The 14,166-nt window shown below is 43.7% G+C and overlaps 1 protein-coding gene across 1 annotated transcript; it reads left to right on the top strand.

The window, feature by feature from the left end:
• Positions 1-3,986: 3,986 nt before the first annotated feature.
• MDFIC2 (MyoD family inhibitor domain containing 2) lies at positions 3,987-12,285 on the top strand. Its single transcript, XM_073597973.1, has 4 exons — positions 3,987-4,242; positions 7,468-7,589; positions 9,712-9,870; positions 11,905-12,285. Exons 2-4 carry the CDS (start codon positions 7,478-7,480, stop codon positions 12,159-12,161), a joined length of 528 nt encoding a protein of 175 aa, XP_073454074.1. The 5' UTR covers positions 3,987-4,242; positions 7,468-7,477; the 3' UTR covers positions 12,162-12,285.
• Positions 12,286-14,166: the final 1,881 nt, after the last annotated feature.

Raw genomic sequence — 14,166 nt, 5'->3', positions numbered from 1 at the left:
GTCCCCTTGACCCTGTAACTGTGTCCCTGTTTGGTACCCACACTGTACCTCTGGTGACACTCTCTCTTACAGCTTCCTAGCTGCTTCAGCCCACCGGCTTGGGCCCCTTCGTCTGCTCTGTCAGACTGTCCTGTACCAACAGGCACACTTCTCCCTTGCACACCTAGAATCCTCGGAGGGTGGAGCTCAGAACCTGGTTTCCTCCAAATTCAAATAATCATCCTGGAGTCTCTCAGCCTGCCTATTTGAGAATCCTGGGCGACAATCACTAGGACAGGGATCCACACTGTCACAATAGTTACATTAATCCAAGCTGGACCAATGTAACTATTAGTGTTGCACTAATACCGGTATGGGTGCTGACACTAAGCATTTGCACGAGTACTTGTAGTCATGCAAATGCTCTAATACTAAAACCAACAGTTCACGTGTTGCAAAGCCCGATCCGGTGCGATTTCATTCAACAGTTCAGCTGCAATTCCAATGCAAATTGTAATGTATGAGATTAGAAATCGCACCTGAACCGGACTGGCCCACACATATGTGAACAAGCTGTAAAAAACGCACATGAAAACTGATTTGATGGTTCGGCAGGATCGTGGCAATTTGTATGACATACCTGCCGAAATTACTCTACTTCTTTAGAGTCCTACCCGATGTCGCCGCATATCCTACGAATACATCAGCGCAAAATCCTGAAATTTGTCTGGGGTTCTACCCGCCCCAGGTCAATAAGCAAATACTATATGCCCGCAGAATCAATGGTGGACTTTCAGTCCCTAACCTACAAGCCTACTTTATAGCTGCAAACATAGCCCCGTTATCCCAACTCCATGCACAACACCAAATGCCGCTATGGGCCACTATGGACCTAGTGGATTCACACCCAACACCAATCTCCTCATTGCCCTGGCTCCCTCCCACACATCGCCCTCTCGTGACGGGGCCATGTCTGGCCCATTCCCTTCGCATTTGGGACTCAGTAAAGTATTCGGCCGGCCTGATTTCTCCTCATCTACCCCTACTTCAATTTCTCCAGTGCCCATTGTTCCCACCAGACTGCGAAAACCCCCAGCAATTCTCCTGGTGGAAGACAAACGGATTCACGGACATTCACTCTTTTTTCACCCCCACCAGGATAATATCATTTGAGGCTCTACGCTCCTCTCACGATATCCCGTTACGCGAACACTATAGCTACCTACAGATTCGTCACTTTCTCTAGGGGCTTATAAAATCTCAACCGACCCCTTATATTTTGACCCCCTTCGAGAACTTCTGCAGGGCAAGACCCCAAACCTCAGGTTTAATATCACTGATCTATTCCTCTATTATTACCTCTAAAAAACCACCGACACGGCTCTGTCACCTTCAATGGGAAAGGGAACTAGGAAAACAGCTCGATCCGGAGGATTGGCAGGTCATGACTTTAGCAATATCCAAATGCTCAAAGAATGTCATCTTTTTAGAAAATACCTATAAGATACTTTACAGGTGGTACTACACGCCTGCTAGACTGGCCCGGTTCATCCCAGCCTACTCTCCCTTGTGCTTCCGAGGGTGCATGTCCCCCTTGGATCTACAGCGACTGCACTTTGCACTTGTAGTTTGCACTTGTAGTGCAAAGTGGATTTGCCTTTCGTAAGTAACCCCCAATGTGAAACTAATGTGAAGTCTCTGCAAGTGAAATCGGTGTGATTTTCCCATTAATTTTCATGCATATATGGTGTGAGCGAGCCCTAAAAAAACTATGACATGACACTAAAAATAGGTATTGTTGGTATCGACGAGTACTTGAGAAAAAGTATCGGTACTTGGTCTTAAAAACTGATACATTCCTAATAACTATGTATAAAGTATCCATTCCTGGAATTCATCTTTTAAAGCGTTTCTAAAGGCATTTTTTAAAATTTAAATAATAAAAACATCTTATACTTACCTGTCATTGCACAGAGCGGCCCAGAACCTCCTTTTCTGGGGTCTCGCGCCGGCACTCTCCGGTCCTCCTCTTTTCTGTCTGCCAGCATAGAAAACCACTTGCTATGGGGGCAGACATGTGGACTTGATCCTGAGCCAGGCTGTGTGCATCCATAGACACACACAGCGTGGCTCGGCCCCGCCCCCTGCTTCCTCCTCACAGCATTTGATTGCCAGCAGCAGGAGCCAATGGCTCCCACTGCTGCCTCAGTCCATGTGAGTGAAGGGAGAGGAGAGAGAAAAGATGCAGCTGTGCACAGCACTGGATGGACTGAGGACTCAAAGAAAGTATTCAAAGGAGTAGGCAGGTGGGGCAGCACAGCACGTTGTAAAATGTTTCATACCTTAATGCAGGGAATACATTAAAGTGTGGCAGAGAGTAGGTTTAGAGTTATTTGGGTTTTGACTAAACTTCCATTCTAACTACCCCCCGCCTGTCATATAGACAAATGATGGGGGGACGGGGGTGCTCTGTTGTTCTGGGATGACATTGCTCCAGTCTCACTGTGCTTGCGCGCCTACGGGGGCGCACAGCACTACGATCACAGACCCGCTGTGTCACTGAAACACGCCGCACACCCGATCTCAGTAAAGAGCCAATGACGCGGCTCTTTACCCATGTGATCAGCTGTGTCCAATCACAGCTGATCACATGTAAACAAGGAAATACCAGTTATCGGCTCTCCTCACCTCACTGACAGAGTGTGAGGAGAGGAGAACCAATAAGCAAAATTTCCTCACAGGGGAGACCTGTACAGATAATCAGGGCACTGATCATCATTCCCCGGATGATCAGTGCAGCCCCAACAATGCCCAGCAGTGATGCGAGTCTTTGCCCATTAGTGATGCCAATCTGTGCCCATCAGTGATGCAAGTCAGTGCTGCCTTTCAGTGCCCATCAGTGCCTGCTCATCAGTAGTGCCCATCAGTGCTGCCTATCATAGCCCATCAGTGCCCATTAGTGCCACCTACCAGTGCCCATCATTGCTACCTATCAGTGCTGCCTATCTGTGCTGCATATTAGTGCCTCCCCATCAATGCCATCCCATCAGTGCCCATTAGTGCAGCCTATTGGTGCCACATCATCAGTGCCTGTCAGTGCAGCCTCATCAGCGCACATCTGTGCAGGAGAAAAATTGCTTATTTACAAAAACTTTTGACAGAAACTAAGAAAAACTATTTTTTTTCAACATTTTTGGTCTTTTTTCGTCTTTTTAGCAAAAAAATAAAAACACCACCAAAAGAAAGCTCTATTTGTGTGAAATAAATAAATGTTTCATTTGGGTACAGTGTTACAGTGTTACAAGCGTGACAACGCTGAAAGCTGAATATTGACCTGGGGAGGAAGGGGGTGAAAGTGCCCGGTATTGAAACAGTTAAGGTAAAAAAAGTTTGTCTGTCAGAGTAAGGCTGGCCATACATTATACAATTTTCTTATTCAATTTCCTTTAGATTTACCATTAACTATGTAATGCAAGGGCCTGCCTGATTGCATACAAATTAAAACTGTTTAGGTTTGGCCCTTATATTATATGGTTTTGGTAAATCTAAAGGAAAATTGTACAATGTATGGCCAGCATTAGAGGAAGCCAGCAAGTGATTTATCTTAGGAGCGCCAAATCATGACTGTAATATCATATATGGGTGGAGCTTATAAAAGTAATACAAAGCAAAACCAATGTGAAAAGCATCCAATGGAATCTGCCATTCTCTGACTTCTCAGCCAAATGTTTTTTTTTTTCTTATTTACTGGTGCCACTCTCACAGTGAAGCTGAACTAGTTCAATATAACAGCACAAGAACAATCATTCTGGGAATTGGAGGTTTGCAGCTTCAGTCTGAGGCTTTTCACACAGGTAACTGCCACCTGCAGTACACCAACCAATCAGAAATCCTCATTCAGACTGCTTTAAACTGCCAAAGTTAGCAGCTGTAGGCTGTCGCACATTGCTGCATTTTACGCTGCTGACCAGTTTTTACATCAAACACATTTTGATCACACTGTGTGTGTTGCTGCTTTCCTGTTATTGTGTAAATTATCTCTTTCCAACTTCCATATGCCTCTCATCTCTCCATCTATCCCTCCCTCCCTCTCTCCTCTCAGGATACAGTGACGCCAACGAATGCTTTTTAACACCATCCACAGTTTAATGATGTAAGTGGAAGAGAAGAGAGTGTGAATGCTGACACCAGCTCTGCGTGGAGGAAAATACTACAGTGGCTCATCGCTGCTACAGTCCGCTGCACCCCCTGCATCTCATAGAGGTGGGTACACCTTACTTACCTACAACACTGCTCATACCTGCAAACCTATAGGTGGATAGATTCATGAAAGAGAGACATGAGTTACCTGCAGCTGTGGAAGAACTACAAGTGCCAGCAGGTCCATCTTGAATTGCAGCTTCTTCCTCAGTGACTGCTACTGTTGTAGTTTATGTAACCTTGTACCGTTGATACATACAGTTTCCTTAGCCAGGTGTACATGTTAATGCACTGAGCAGACACCCCCAGCACCGACCAATAGTGACAGTGCAGGAAAATGCATTTCGGATGATTGGTCCATACCCCTAGAATGATCGGCTAGGGGTGACAGAAAAGATTGTAGAGAGGCCATTATCATCTGATCACTTCCAAGCCAGGTGTGATTGGGGGGACCAATCTCATTTCTACAGCTAGCCCCAGTCCAACATAGCGGACCTCAGGGTCAATTCACTAAAGTACAACATGTGCGCTATTTTCATTGTAATTTGATATTTGATACATTTTACAATCCATTTTCTTCTTTTTTTACCCCATCACTAAATTTCGCTTTTGCATGGATCACCTGCATTTACAACATACATGGTATACTATGGATTGTTGAAGTATGTATGTAAGTAGTATGGATTGTTTAAGTATGTAAAATTCAATTTACAAAGGAATTAACACTTCCTTCTAGATGGTGTTAATCTTGAGGTTCTAGCAGGGGCAGACTGACCATTTGGCCACTTGGGCACTGCCCGAGGGCCCCAGGCCACTAGGGGGCCCCATCAGGGTTGCCAGTCTCAGTAAAACCAGGGACAGTATGTAAAAATCTGTGTTTTTTTTACATCTGTCTCTGAAATGTCCCTTACCGACATCCTTTTGGTCTAAAAATCCAGAGATTGTAGCTGCCCCACCTCTCCAGTACCTTCTCAGCCAATAGAAACATGTCTGTGTATACTGTGTGTACATGTATGTGTATACTGTGTGATTGAATACTGTGTGTGTGTGTGTGTATACTGTGTGGCCCCATAATCTCTGATTGCCTGGGGGCCCCATAATCTCCTATTTCCCGGGGGCCCCATGAGTTGTCAGTCCGCCCCTGGGTTCTAGGATGTGACTATTGAGGAGAGCAGGAAAAACCGTCATTTCAGGTGGAAATAAAATGACAATAAACAAGACAAATAAAGGTTTGCAGCATTTAAATAACTGTTTAATGCATTAAAAGGTATAAAAATGATTCTATATCTACAGTATACCAAATTGGTGAAATAAAAATTTCCATGTGTGATAAAATAACAAATACAGTTAAAAAGAACTCATGCAACTTAGTAAATAGACCATTTTATTTATTAATTGTTGTTAATGTATTATACTTATGTATTACCGTACTTAAATGTGCTAGTTCATTATAAGCAGATATGACTGTAAGTGATCTTGAGGGTTTTAGCAGACCATAAGGGCTTGCATGGATCTGTATGTATATGCCAGCACTCAACACACACCCATAGTCCTTTGTTGAACCTACCATATCCATAACCTTGTCTGACAGCTGATTATGCCACTGCCATGTTAACAGAGAGCTCGAAGCTGCCATGCTTGAAGGGGAGATGTCATATAAGTACAGACTCGTAGAGATAGATATTACCAAATACTGTAATTATAGGGACTGCAGTTATGTATGGCTTACCTAAAGTGTACCTGTGCCCAGACTATGGACATTAAAGTATTTGTATATTCTTAAAGAAGAATTCCAGACATGGTATATTTTTACATAGTTACATTGGTCCAGCTTGGACCAATGTAACTATTTATATACCATACCTGGCCGATGCCCCAGGAAGCTGGAAATCACCAAAGTAGACACCGTTACTTCAATGATCTCAACTGCTTTTGGGTCCCACGCTGAGCAGCTATCCTGATGCATTGTGAATACAGGAGGTCGGCTGCCATTTAGAGAATGCTTTGCTTCCAAAATGAATGCAAAGTGTTCTTTGATAAGACAAGGTGGAGAGCATGAAGTCGCCACCCCACCAAAGTGTTCTTTGAATGGCACCCATGCTGAGCGGCTGTCTGGCATCAGGCCTGCTGCTCAACACAGGACCCGTGGAGATCACTGGAGTAGTGGTGTCTACTTTGGTGATTTCCAGCTTCTCGGGGCATTAGCCAGGTATGGTATATAAATAATTACATTGGTCCATTGGTTTAACTATGTAAATATATACCATGCCTGGAATTCATCTTTAACAAGCAGTTAATAAGCTTTAAAATAAGCCACCATTCACCTCTGTAGCTGCTTGTACTGTAAAGTAATTTATTCTCAAGTATCAAAACAGACTGGTTTCAGTCCCATTATGACAGCATAGGTACATCTTCTGTGTATTTACGTACATCACAGGGTTGGCAAGCTAAGATTTTACTCACATAGAAAGTAATAGAAAAAAGCTGGGATATTAGCTCCCAACTGTCCCTGATTTCGAGGGACTTTCCCTGATTCGGAACAAAGTCCCTGTCCATCTTTCCTCCTCGTTTTGGTCTGATCTATATAGTTGTATATAGAATGCATTATTTATCTTTCAAAAAGTGTTTCCCAGGACTAAAACTTTCATCCAATTTCTAAATTGCTGCATTTGTACATTTCAAAAGCAAATATAAAGGAATAGAAGTGGTAATAAAGCACTTGTGGGTTTAACCAAACCTTTTTTCCCCATATAATTCTCCTTTAAGGGGGCGTGGCGGGGGGGGGGGGGGTGTCTTATGCCTACATACTTTTGCTAATAGGTGTCCCTCGTTCCTATCTCAAAAAGTTGAGAGGTATGCATGTGTTGTGAACTTTTAAGATGATTTTCTCCACAATGCAAAAGCTACAGAGACAAAAAAAGGCTTATTTCAAATGCTTTTACTGCTTGTTCCGAATATACAGTATAAATACATATGTATAGTCTGGACATAGGTTCACTTTCAAGTAGTTGTAAAGATATTCATTAAGAATAATGTCATTTTAGTGCGTGCATGCGTGCATGCATACTGACTTCCATAATTACACCGTCCAGTGCACATGAAAAAATGTTTGTGCACAAACTATGTTGAATATTGTCTTCATGTCAAATTGGTGCAGGCAGATGTTTTCTTGAATCATGCTTGAATGTGCAGGCAAAGTTGAGCAAATTTAGTGAATCAGGCTGAAAGACTGAATATTACCATTGCAGGTATCAGAATACTATATTTTTCATATATTTTGTCTTACAGTTGTCAGAAGATGAGTGAAAGTGAAGCCACCAGCCCCAAGACTTTAGTGAGAAATTCAGAACGTATTCCTGCTACAAAAAAATCAGCAAAACTTCACTTTGGGGAAAACATAATAGAGCAAGGTACAGTATTGATTTGTCAGAATGGATCAGAACTTGGCCAAACTAGCAGCACAGCGCTGGCACAAGGGGCAACAGAGCAAATACAAGGTCTGTTATCAACAGACCTTGACATAGAATAGTGTGAATGAGTCCTTTTAGGCATGTCAAAGTGGCATGTTAGAACACTGCTTGAAAGGACACTGAAAGTGACACTGTGCTCTGCCCATGAATGCAAAGCAACAGATTTACTTTAACACAGCCATCAGCATATACATGTTTTATTTTTTACTGCCCCGCAACTCAATTCATTCACTGGTAGCAAAAAGAAGTCCTGTGTAAGCTATCAGTCATGGCTTACACAAGGCTATAAAGCACTGATTGACCCAATGTGGTCACATTGAGTGAGTCATATGCTCATCCACATCTAGAAGTAGTGAGTATTTACTTTGGCTCCTAGTCCTGAGTAGAGTGGCTGGGGAGTGGGGGAAATGTGCTGTGCTGACCCAGCCCTCCATAGGGGAATACTATACAATGGTCCTTCAGTGCATTGGGCAACTGACATCACATCCAAGATGGCAGCACCCAGCAGTAGTCTAACAAGATTTTGATGTCTACACAAAGGAGACTTATACAGGTTAATAACATGAATAAAATATGTTAAATGCCCAAATAATCTTACAGGAATCATAATGGAAGATTTTTGTTAAAAGGAATAATCTGGCAGCAGGGTGAATTCAAGAGCTACCCCTGCTTGGTAAATCAGCCTATTATCTTTCTGTCCCTTGCTTTAGTGTACTAAATGAAGTTTTTTTTTTTTTTGTAAAATCAATCTTTGGGATTACTGATCTATTCCAGTGTCGGCCCGTCCATTAGGGGCGCCCGACCGCCGCCTCCTCTATCCACGGCCGCCATTCCCTATTCATGCTCTATCCATCGCCAGACCCTATTCATGTGTCCAGCCCCTTTCAGGACACGGGTGCCTGAATTACAGCGACGAGGGTGCTTTGCACTACGAGCCCACCCAGGTGTTACAACAGCGAATGAACATTCCCAGTTGCAATAATGATCCTCCTCCCGGCCATTTGAGAAGCGGGTCTGATATCCGTCACCTGATTGGCTGAAAGGACAGGCGATCCTATTGGATGTCTAGGAGGAGGAGACGCACGGTGGAAGCGAGGAGGAGGGAGGAGGAGAAGACACAGGAGCCGCTACCCAATGTCCTCCGTTCCCCCCGATCCACTTTGAGGTGCCGGGGGGGTGTTTGTTTGCCGCCCCCCCCGACAAAAAACCACGAGCCACCACTGATCTGTTAATTTGTATATGTAAGTTATTGGCAACTTACTGTAGCTTGACTAACATGCTTATTGGTTTAGAGGACTTTAGCTTCTAAATAGGCCAGCCAGGTAGTTCTATAAATAGTTTCGAAATGCCCTGGTGCTGTGTTGCTTCCCATAAGATTTGTAAAGGTTTGGGGCTTATTGTTTCTGTATAGTATATGGAGTAAACTATTTTCTTACTGAACAATTACTTACCATTATCTGCTCTGAAGAATGTCTGCACTATGTTAAACAATGGGCAGTAAAAGATGTTACAACTGTATAACTCATCCCAGTTTTTGCAATGTGTGGTCCAGTATGAGTGGCGTTTACCTTATGTGGTATGGGGGCCCAGAATATAGCATGGGGATGCATATAATATAAAGTATATACTACAGAAGACTGTCAGAGAGTTTGGACATTCTTCAGGAGATGGCCAGGGACCGTGAGTGTAGTACAGGAGTGTTTGGGGTTTGGAGTCGTGTTGCATGTAATTTTCAGAGACTGGAAACATGTTACTTGTGACTGCTACAGATCACTGCCAGTGGAACCCCTTAACAAGCCTGTGATCTCACTCCCAGTACTCAGGTTGGGTTGGGAACCAGGTAGTTAGAGCCTTCTGTAGCTGAAGAATATAGCTATCAAATCTATGTCATACACTTCAGATATTACAGAAAATTATTACCCTTAGCCTGCTACCCATATTTGCCTTTTCTTAAATGAGGTCATGGATATATCCCTGCTGTCCCAAGTTTAGAATTCTTTGTATGTGGACAATAATATACGATTTGCTAATGGGTGGTACCAATTTGTGCTTTGTTTCTTAGCGGATATTCAGACAGTAACAGAGCCTCCACTTCAGCAAGTCCACCGAGGAACACAACCTTCCTGCAAGAAACCAAAGTCATCCCATAGAACCTCCAAAAGGAGCAGCTTACAGAGTCCTCGGCTGTCTGCAAGCCACATAGAGCAGGCTGCTGGAGATGGTGAGTGGCACATTTTTCTTTATGCCCTCTTTTTTGTAAATCAAAATGAAAGTTAATGGAATCTTACTGTATATAATATAGACAGTACATGTGTACATCTGGATGTCAACAATGTACATATTAACAAGTGTTGCCATTTTCTTGGCTTTTTGTGCTCCTTCTGTATAGTCTCAGTGAGTCAATGCTTCCCTTCCTTCATTTCAGCAGTCCAGCTCTACTGTGAACCGCTTAGATACCTGCTGATCATATATGGCAAAGTTCCACAACCTTTGTATATACCTCTGCAAAACAAAACTGAGAGAATCTTAATGGTTTTGTCTTAAAGTAGAACTTTACCCATAACAACTTGATGAAAAATAATATTCATTAGCAAGGAACATACATTCCACATTAATAATTATGCTACAAAAATGAATGTGTGTTGTTAATTGCCTCCAGCATTGCTCCTGCTTCTTCTTGCTGGAGGCCGCCATTTTGATGAAGACCAGGCCTGAGCAGCATAAAATCTTTTGGCTGTCAGCAGATTGGCCTCTGATTTTCAGCAAAAAATGGAGATCAACTAAACAACGTGCAGAGCAGGGTGAGACAGTGTATTAGTGGATTTAAAAAGTATGGACACTTATTTTTAATGTTTTACATAGCTACACTTGCAAAAGGGGCCAGCCTGAAGTGATCTAGCAGGACTTAATTTTATAAATAAAGTTCCACTGTAATACCCACTTCAGCCACAGAAGGATTTACCCCCTTCCTGACTGGGCCATTTTTTGCTATATGGCTTTGCGTCACTTTAACTGACAATTGCGCGGTCGTGCGACGCTGTACCCAAACAAAATTGATCTCTTTTTTCCTCACAAATAGAGCTTTCTTTTGGTGGTATTTGATCACCTCTGCGGTTTTTATTTTTTGCTCTATAAACAAAAAAAGAGCACCAATTTTAAAAAAAAAACACAATATTTTTTACTTTTTGCTATAATAAATATCCCCAAATTTAAAAAAGCATAACACATTTCTTTCTCAGTTTAGGCCGATACATATTCTACATATTTTTGTTTAAAAAAATTGCAATAAGGGTATATTGATTGGTTTGCACAAAAGTTATAGTGTCTACAAAATAGGGGATAGGTTTATAATTTTTTTTTTTTTTTTACTAGCAATGGCGGCGATCTGCGATTTTTATCGGGACTGCGACATTGCGGTGAACAGATCGGACACTTTTGACACTTTTTTGGGACCAGTGACATTTATACAGTGATCAGAGCTAAAACTAGCCACTGATTACTGTATAAATGTCACTGGCAGGGAAGGGGTTAACACTAGGGGGCGATCAAGGGGTTAAATATGTTCCCTCAGCGTGTTCTAACTGTAGGGGGGATGGGACTGACTGGGGGAGGAGACAGATCGGTGTTCCTATATACTAGGAACACACGATCTGTCTCCTCTCCCCTGCCAGAATGTGTATTTGTGTGGATCCTCGTTCTGGCTCTGTCAGGAGTGATTGCGGGTGCCCGGCGGACATCGTGGCTGCCAGGCACGCGCATCGGCTCCTCAGTACCGTGGTGGGCGTGCGTGCCCTCTATACCCCTTAAAGCGCCCGCCGTACAGCTACGGCGATTCGTACAGGGGAGCCATTCTGCCGCCGCCAAACGACGGGGGGCGGTCGGCAAGCGGTTTTTAAGTTGAACTGTCTAAATCCTGTTATCCTACTAAGCTGACACACAATTGAAAGTTGAATTAATGCTTTGTGTGAACCATCAACTTTACTAAGTTGATGGATGGTAAATGGAAGTACATAGAGCTTAGGACAGGTGGGACAGGTGCCACCAATGTGGTGAAAGTCATAGGCAGGTGAAAGTAGTGGTGGTAGTAGTGTTGTCATCCTTCCTTACACCTTTACAGCACAGCAGTGGTGATTATCTCACAAGAATATGGGAACTACTTTGCAAATCTATGGTGGTTCAATTGTTCACCTGTGTATTTAACCGACTGTCTGCCTTTCAGTACTGCCTATTTAATCTCCTACTCTCTCCCAAACAGTGTCTGATCTTTCGGCCTCCCTGCTTCTCGCATGCCTCTTCTGCCACTTCTCAGACTGTCTCCTTCTCATTCCGGGAACCTGTTGTTCCAGCCTGCGTTGTCTCTGCTCCTTTACCTGCATCCCTGACTTCTATGACCTCTGCTGCTGTACTCCATCTTGCTGTAACAACCTAGACTGTGAGTTTCTGGATCTGTGTCATCATACAACTGAGTGCCTGGAACTTGCCATGGAAGTCTCAGAGATGTGCTATCACTGACTAATCACTTAACTTCCTATCTGCTTCAAGTCCTTAAGGTTTGTCCATCCAGGTTACATTTGAGCCTGTAACAAAATGCAAATAAAAAAAAAATATAGCTTAGTGCTTTGTCTCATTACTTATCTGTGCCACGCATATTCATATACTGTCTTAAAAGCTGTCAATTCCTGACTAGGCCAAGGGAACATGCAGAGCCTAAAAGTACTTAATCGACATACACTGGGCATATATAGCATGTCCCATACCTCTCCCCCTGCTGCTGCTCCCACCACTGTCTTGCCAGCAGGGGTGTTTCATCACATTCGGCTACCCATCACATTTTGTTACCCGCTGGAGTGTGCATGCGCAACGCCGCCACATGCGTTCCAACACTGTTGTAAGACACCACTTTGCCACAGGGCCCCTCGCGGGCTCGCTTCACTCGCCACGCTTCGGGCACGGCCTCGCTCAGCTCGGCATAATTATAATCTAACTCTATGTCCACTTGGATGGTGGGGCTTGAACCTGGACTCAGGGGTGTGGCCACAAAATTGTGCGCAAGCACAGATCGCCACAGTGTTGGAATGCATATGGCGGCATCGCGCATGCGCAGTCCAGCGGGTAGCCAAATGTGATGGGTCACCATATGTGACGAAACAGGGGCTATGTAACGGGGAGCTTCTAAACAGTGTTTGGAACACTGTTGAGAAACTCTGTTGAGGAATACAATGTAACATTACTGTACTGTTATTTTGTATTACTCTGTTTCACTCATAAGCAGATCAAAGGGGTGACCTTTGATCTGTATATGTTGTAATTTAAAGGGGTAGTAAACTTTGTTTTTAAACAAAATTGCTGACAGACAGGATATTTATGACAGAAAAGACCCTATCGTTTTCTTCTGTCATAAATGTTTTCTGCTGCCTGTCAGCCGTCATATACACTGAGCTGTGCTTTCAAAGCTCAGTGAACATTTATGGCCTTGATTTGTGCTGCTGTTATGTGACTCCCATGCGCATGTACCGGAGTGACATCATCATGACCCGGCCATTCAAGCGGCCTAAGGCACGGAACCCAGAAGGAAGTCCTGGCAAAGATGGGAACGCCTGGGATCCGCCGGACCGATCACAGCGCAGCGATGGAGGGCTTGGTTTGACAGGTATGTCATAATGTGCTATGAATACTAGCACATTATGGCATAACCCACCTGGGAGCTCCTAAAAGAAGAAATTATAGCGGACTTTACTACTACTTTAAGCAACCTAACAAGAAAAAAAAAAGTCATTTGGAATAAAATGTGTTCCTTTTTAACCCTTTTTTAACCCCTTGTTAACCCTATCATTTTGTGATTGTAGCAGAATCTCTGACTTCTTAAAGTCTAATAGGAACCTTCAAGGCCAAAAATAGCTGACATCCTTCAATATGTGGTGGGTTGTGAGGCACAGTGGGTGCAAAGATGGTAAAAGTCATTGGGCGCCAGACACTCCTTGGATGTAAAAGAGGTTTTATTTCTTTGACAGTCCTTTTTTATATTTTGCAGGGGAAAGGAGGTTAGGGCCAGGACACCCTTAAGTAGTTGCAATTTCAAATGGCAGACTCCGAGACTTCAACAGGAGGACAACTGTACAGGGAAAGGCCCCAGCAAGGTGCCACCTCTGCACGTGCAGGACTGCTGTCTCCTATGGCAACAGTACTTAAACAGTTCCTAACTCAAAGTAACAGATCTCTCTGCTTTACTACAACTTCTCCTTGTAGTTCTTAAGCCCCTTCAGCTCCTGGTATCTCACTGAACATTCTGATTCACTAACTCTGAATCCCGTGAGCTCCTCAAGGCTTTTGCAGTGGTATCTCCCTCAAGCATCACCCACACTTCCCCACTGGGTCCCTAGCCTGGCACTTCGGATACCTCAAGCTTCACCCCTGCTGATTGGCTCCATCCCTAGCTGGACACACAAAGCTGCTCTGCAAACGTCACCTCCACTGGTTGGGTCCCTGACTTGATCACCACCTGAAGTTTCCCAATTCT

This window comes from Aquarana catesbeiana, linkage group LG09 (genome assembly GCF_042186555.1).
Source record: "Aquarana catesbeiana isolate 2022-GZ linkage group LG09, ASM4218655v1, whole genome shotgun sequence".
NCBI lineage: Eukaryota > Metazoa > Chordata > Amphibia > Anura > Ranidae > Aquarana > Aquarana catesbeiana.
Note: the sequence above shows the minus strand (reverse complement) of the source record. Positions and strands in the feature narration are given on the sequence as shown.

Excerpts from the sequence above, each read along its gene's own strand:
- MDFIC2 (XM_073597973.1), top strand. The coding sequence starts at position 7,478 with ATGAGTGAAAGTGAAGCCACCAGCCCCAAGACTTTAGTGAGAAATTCA. Across the intron at positions 7,590-9,711 it reads GGAAAACATAATAGAGCAAG|CGGATATTCAGACAGTAACA; the intron begins GTACAGTATTGA and ends TTTGTTTCTTAG. Across the intron at positions 9,871-11,904 it reads AGAGCAGGCTGCTGGAGATG|TGTCTGATCTTTCGGCCTCC; the intron begins GTGAGTGGCACA and ends TCTCCCAAACAG.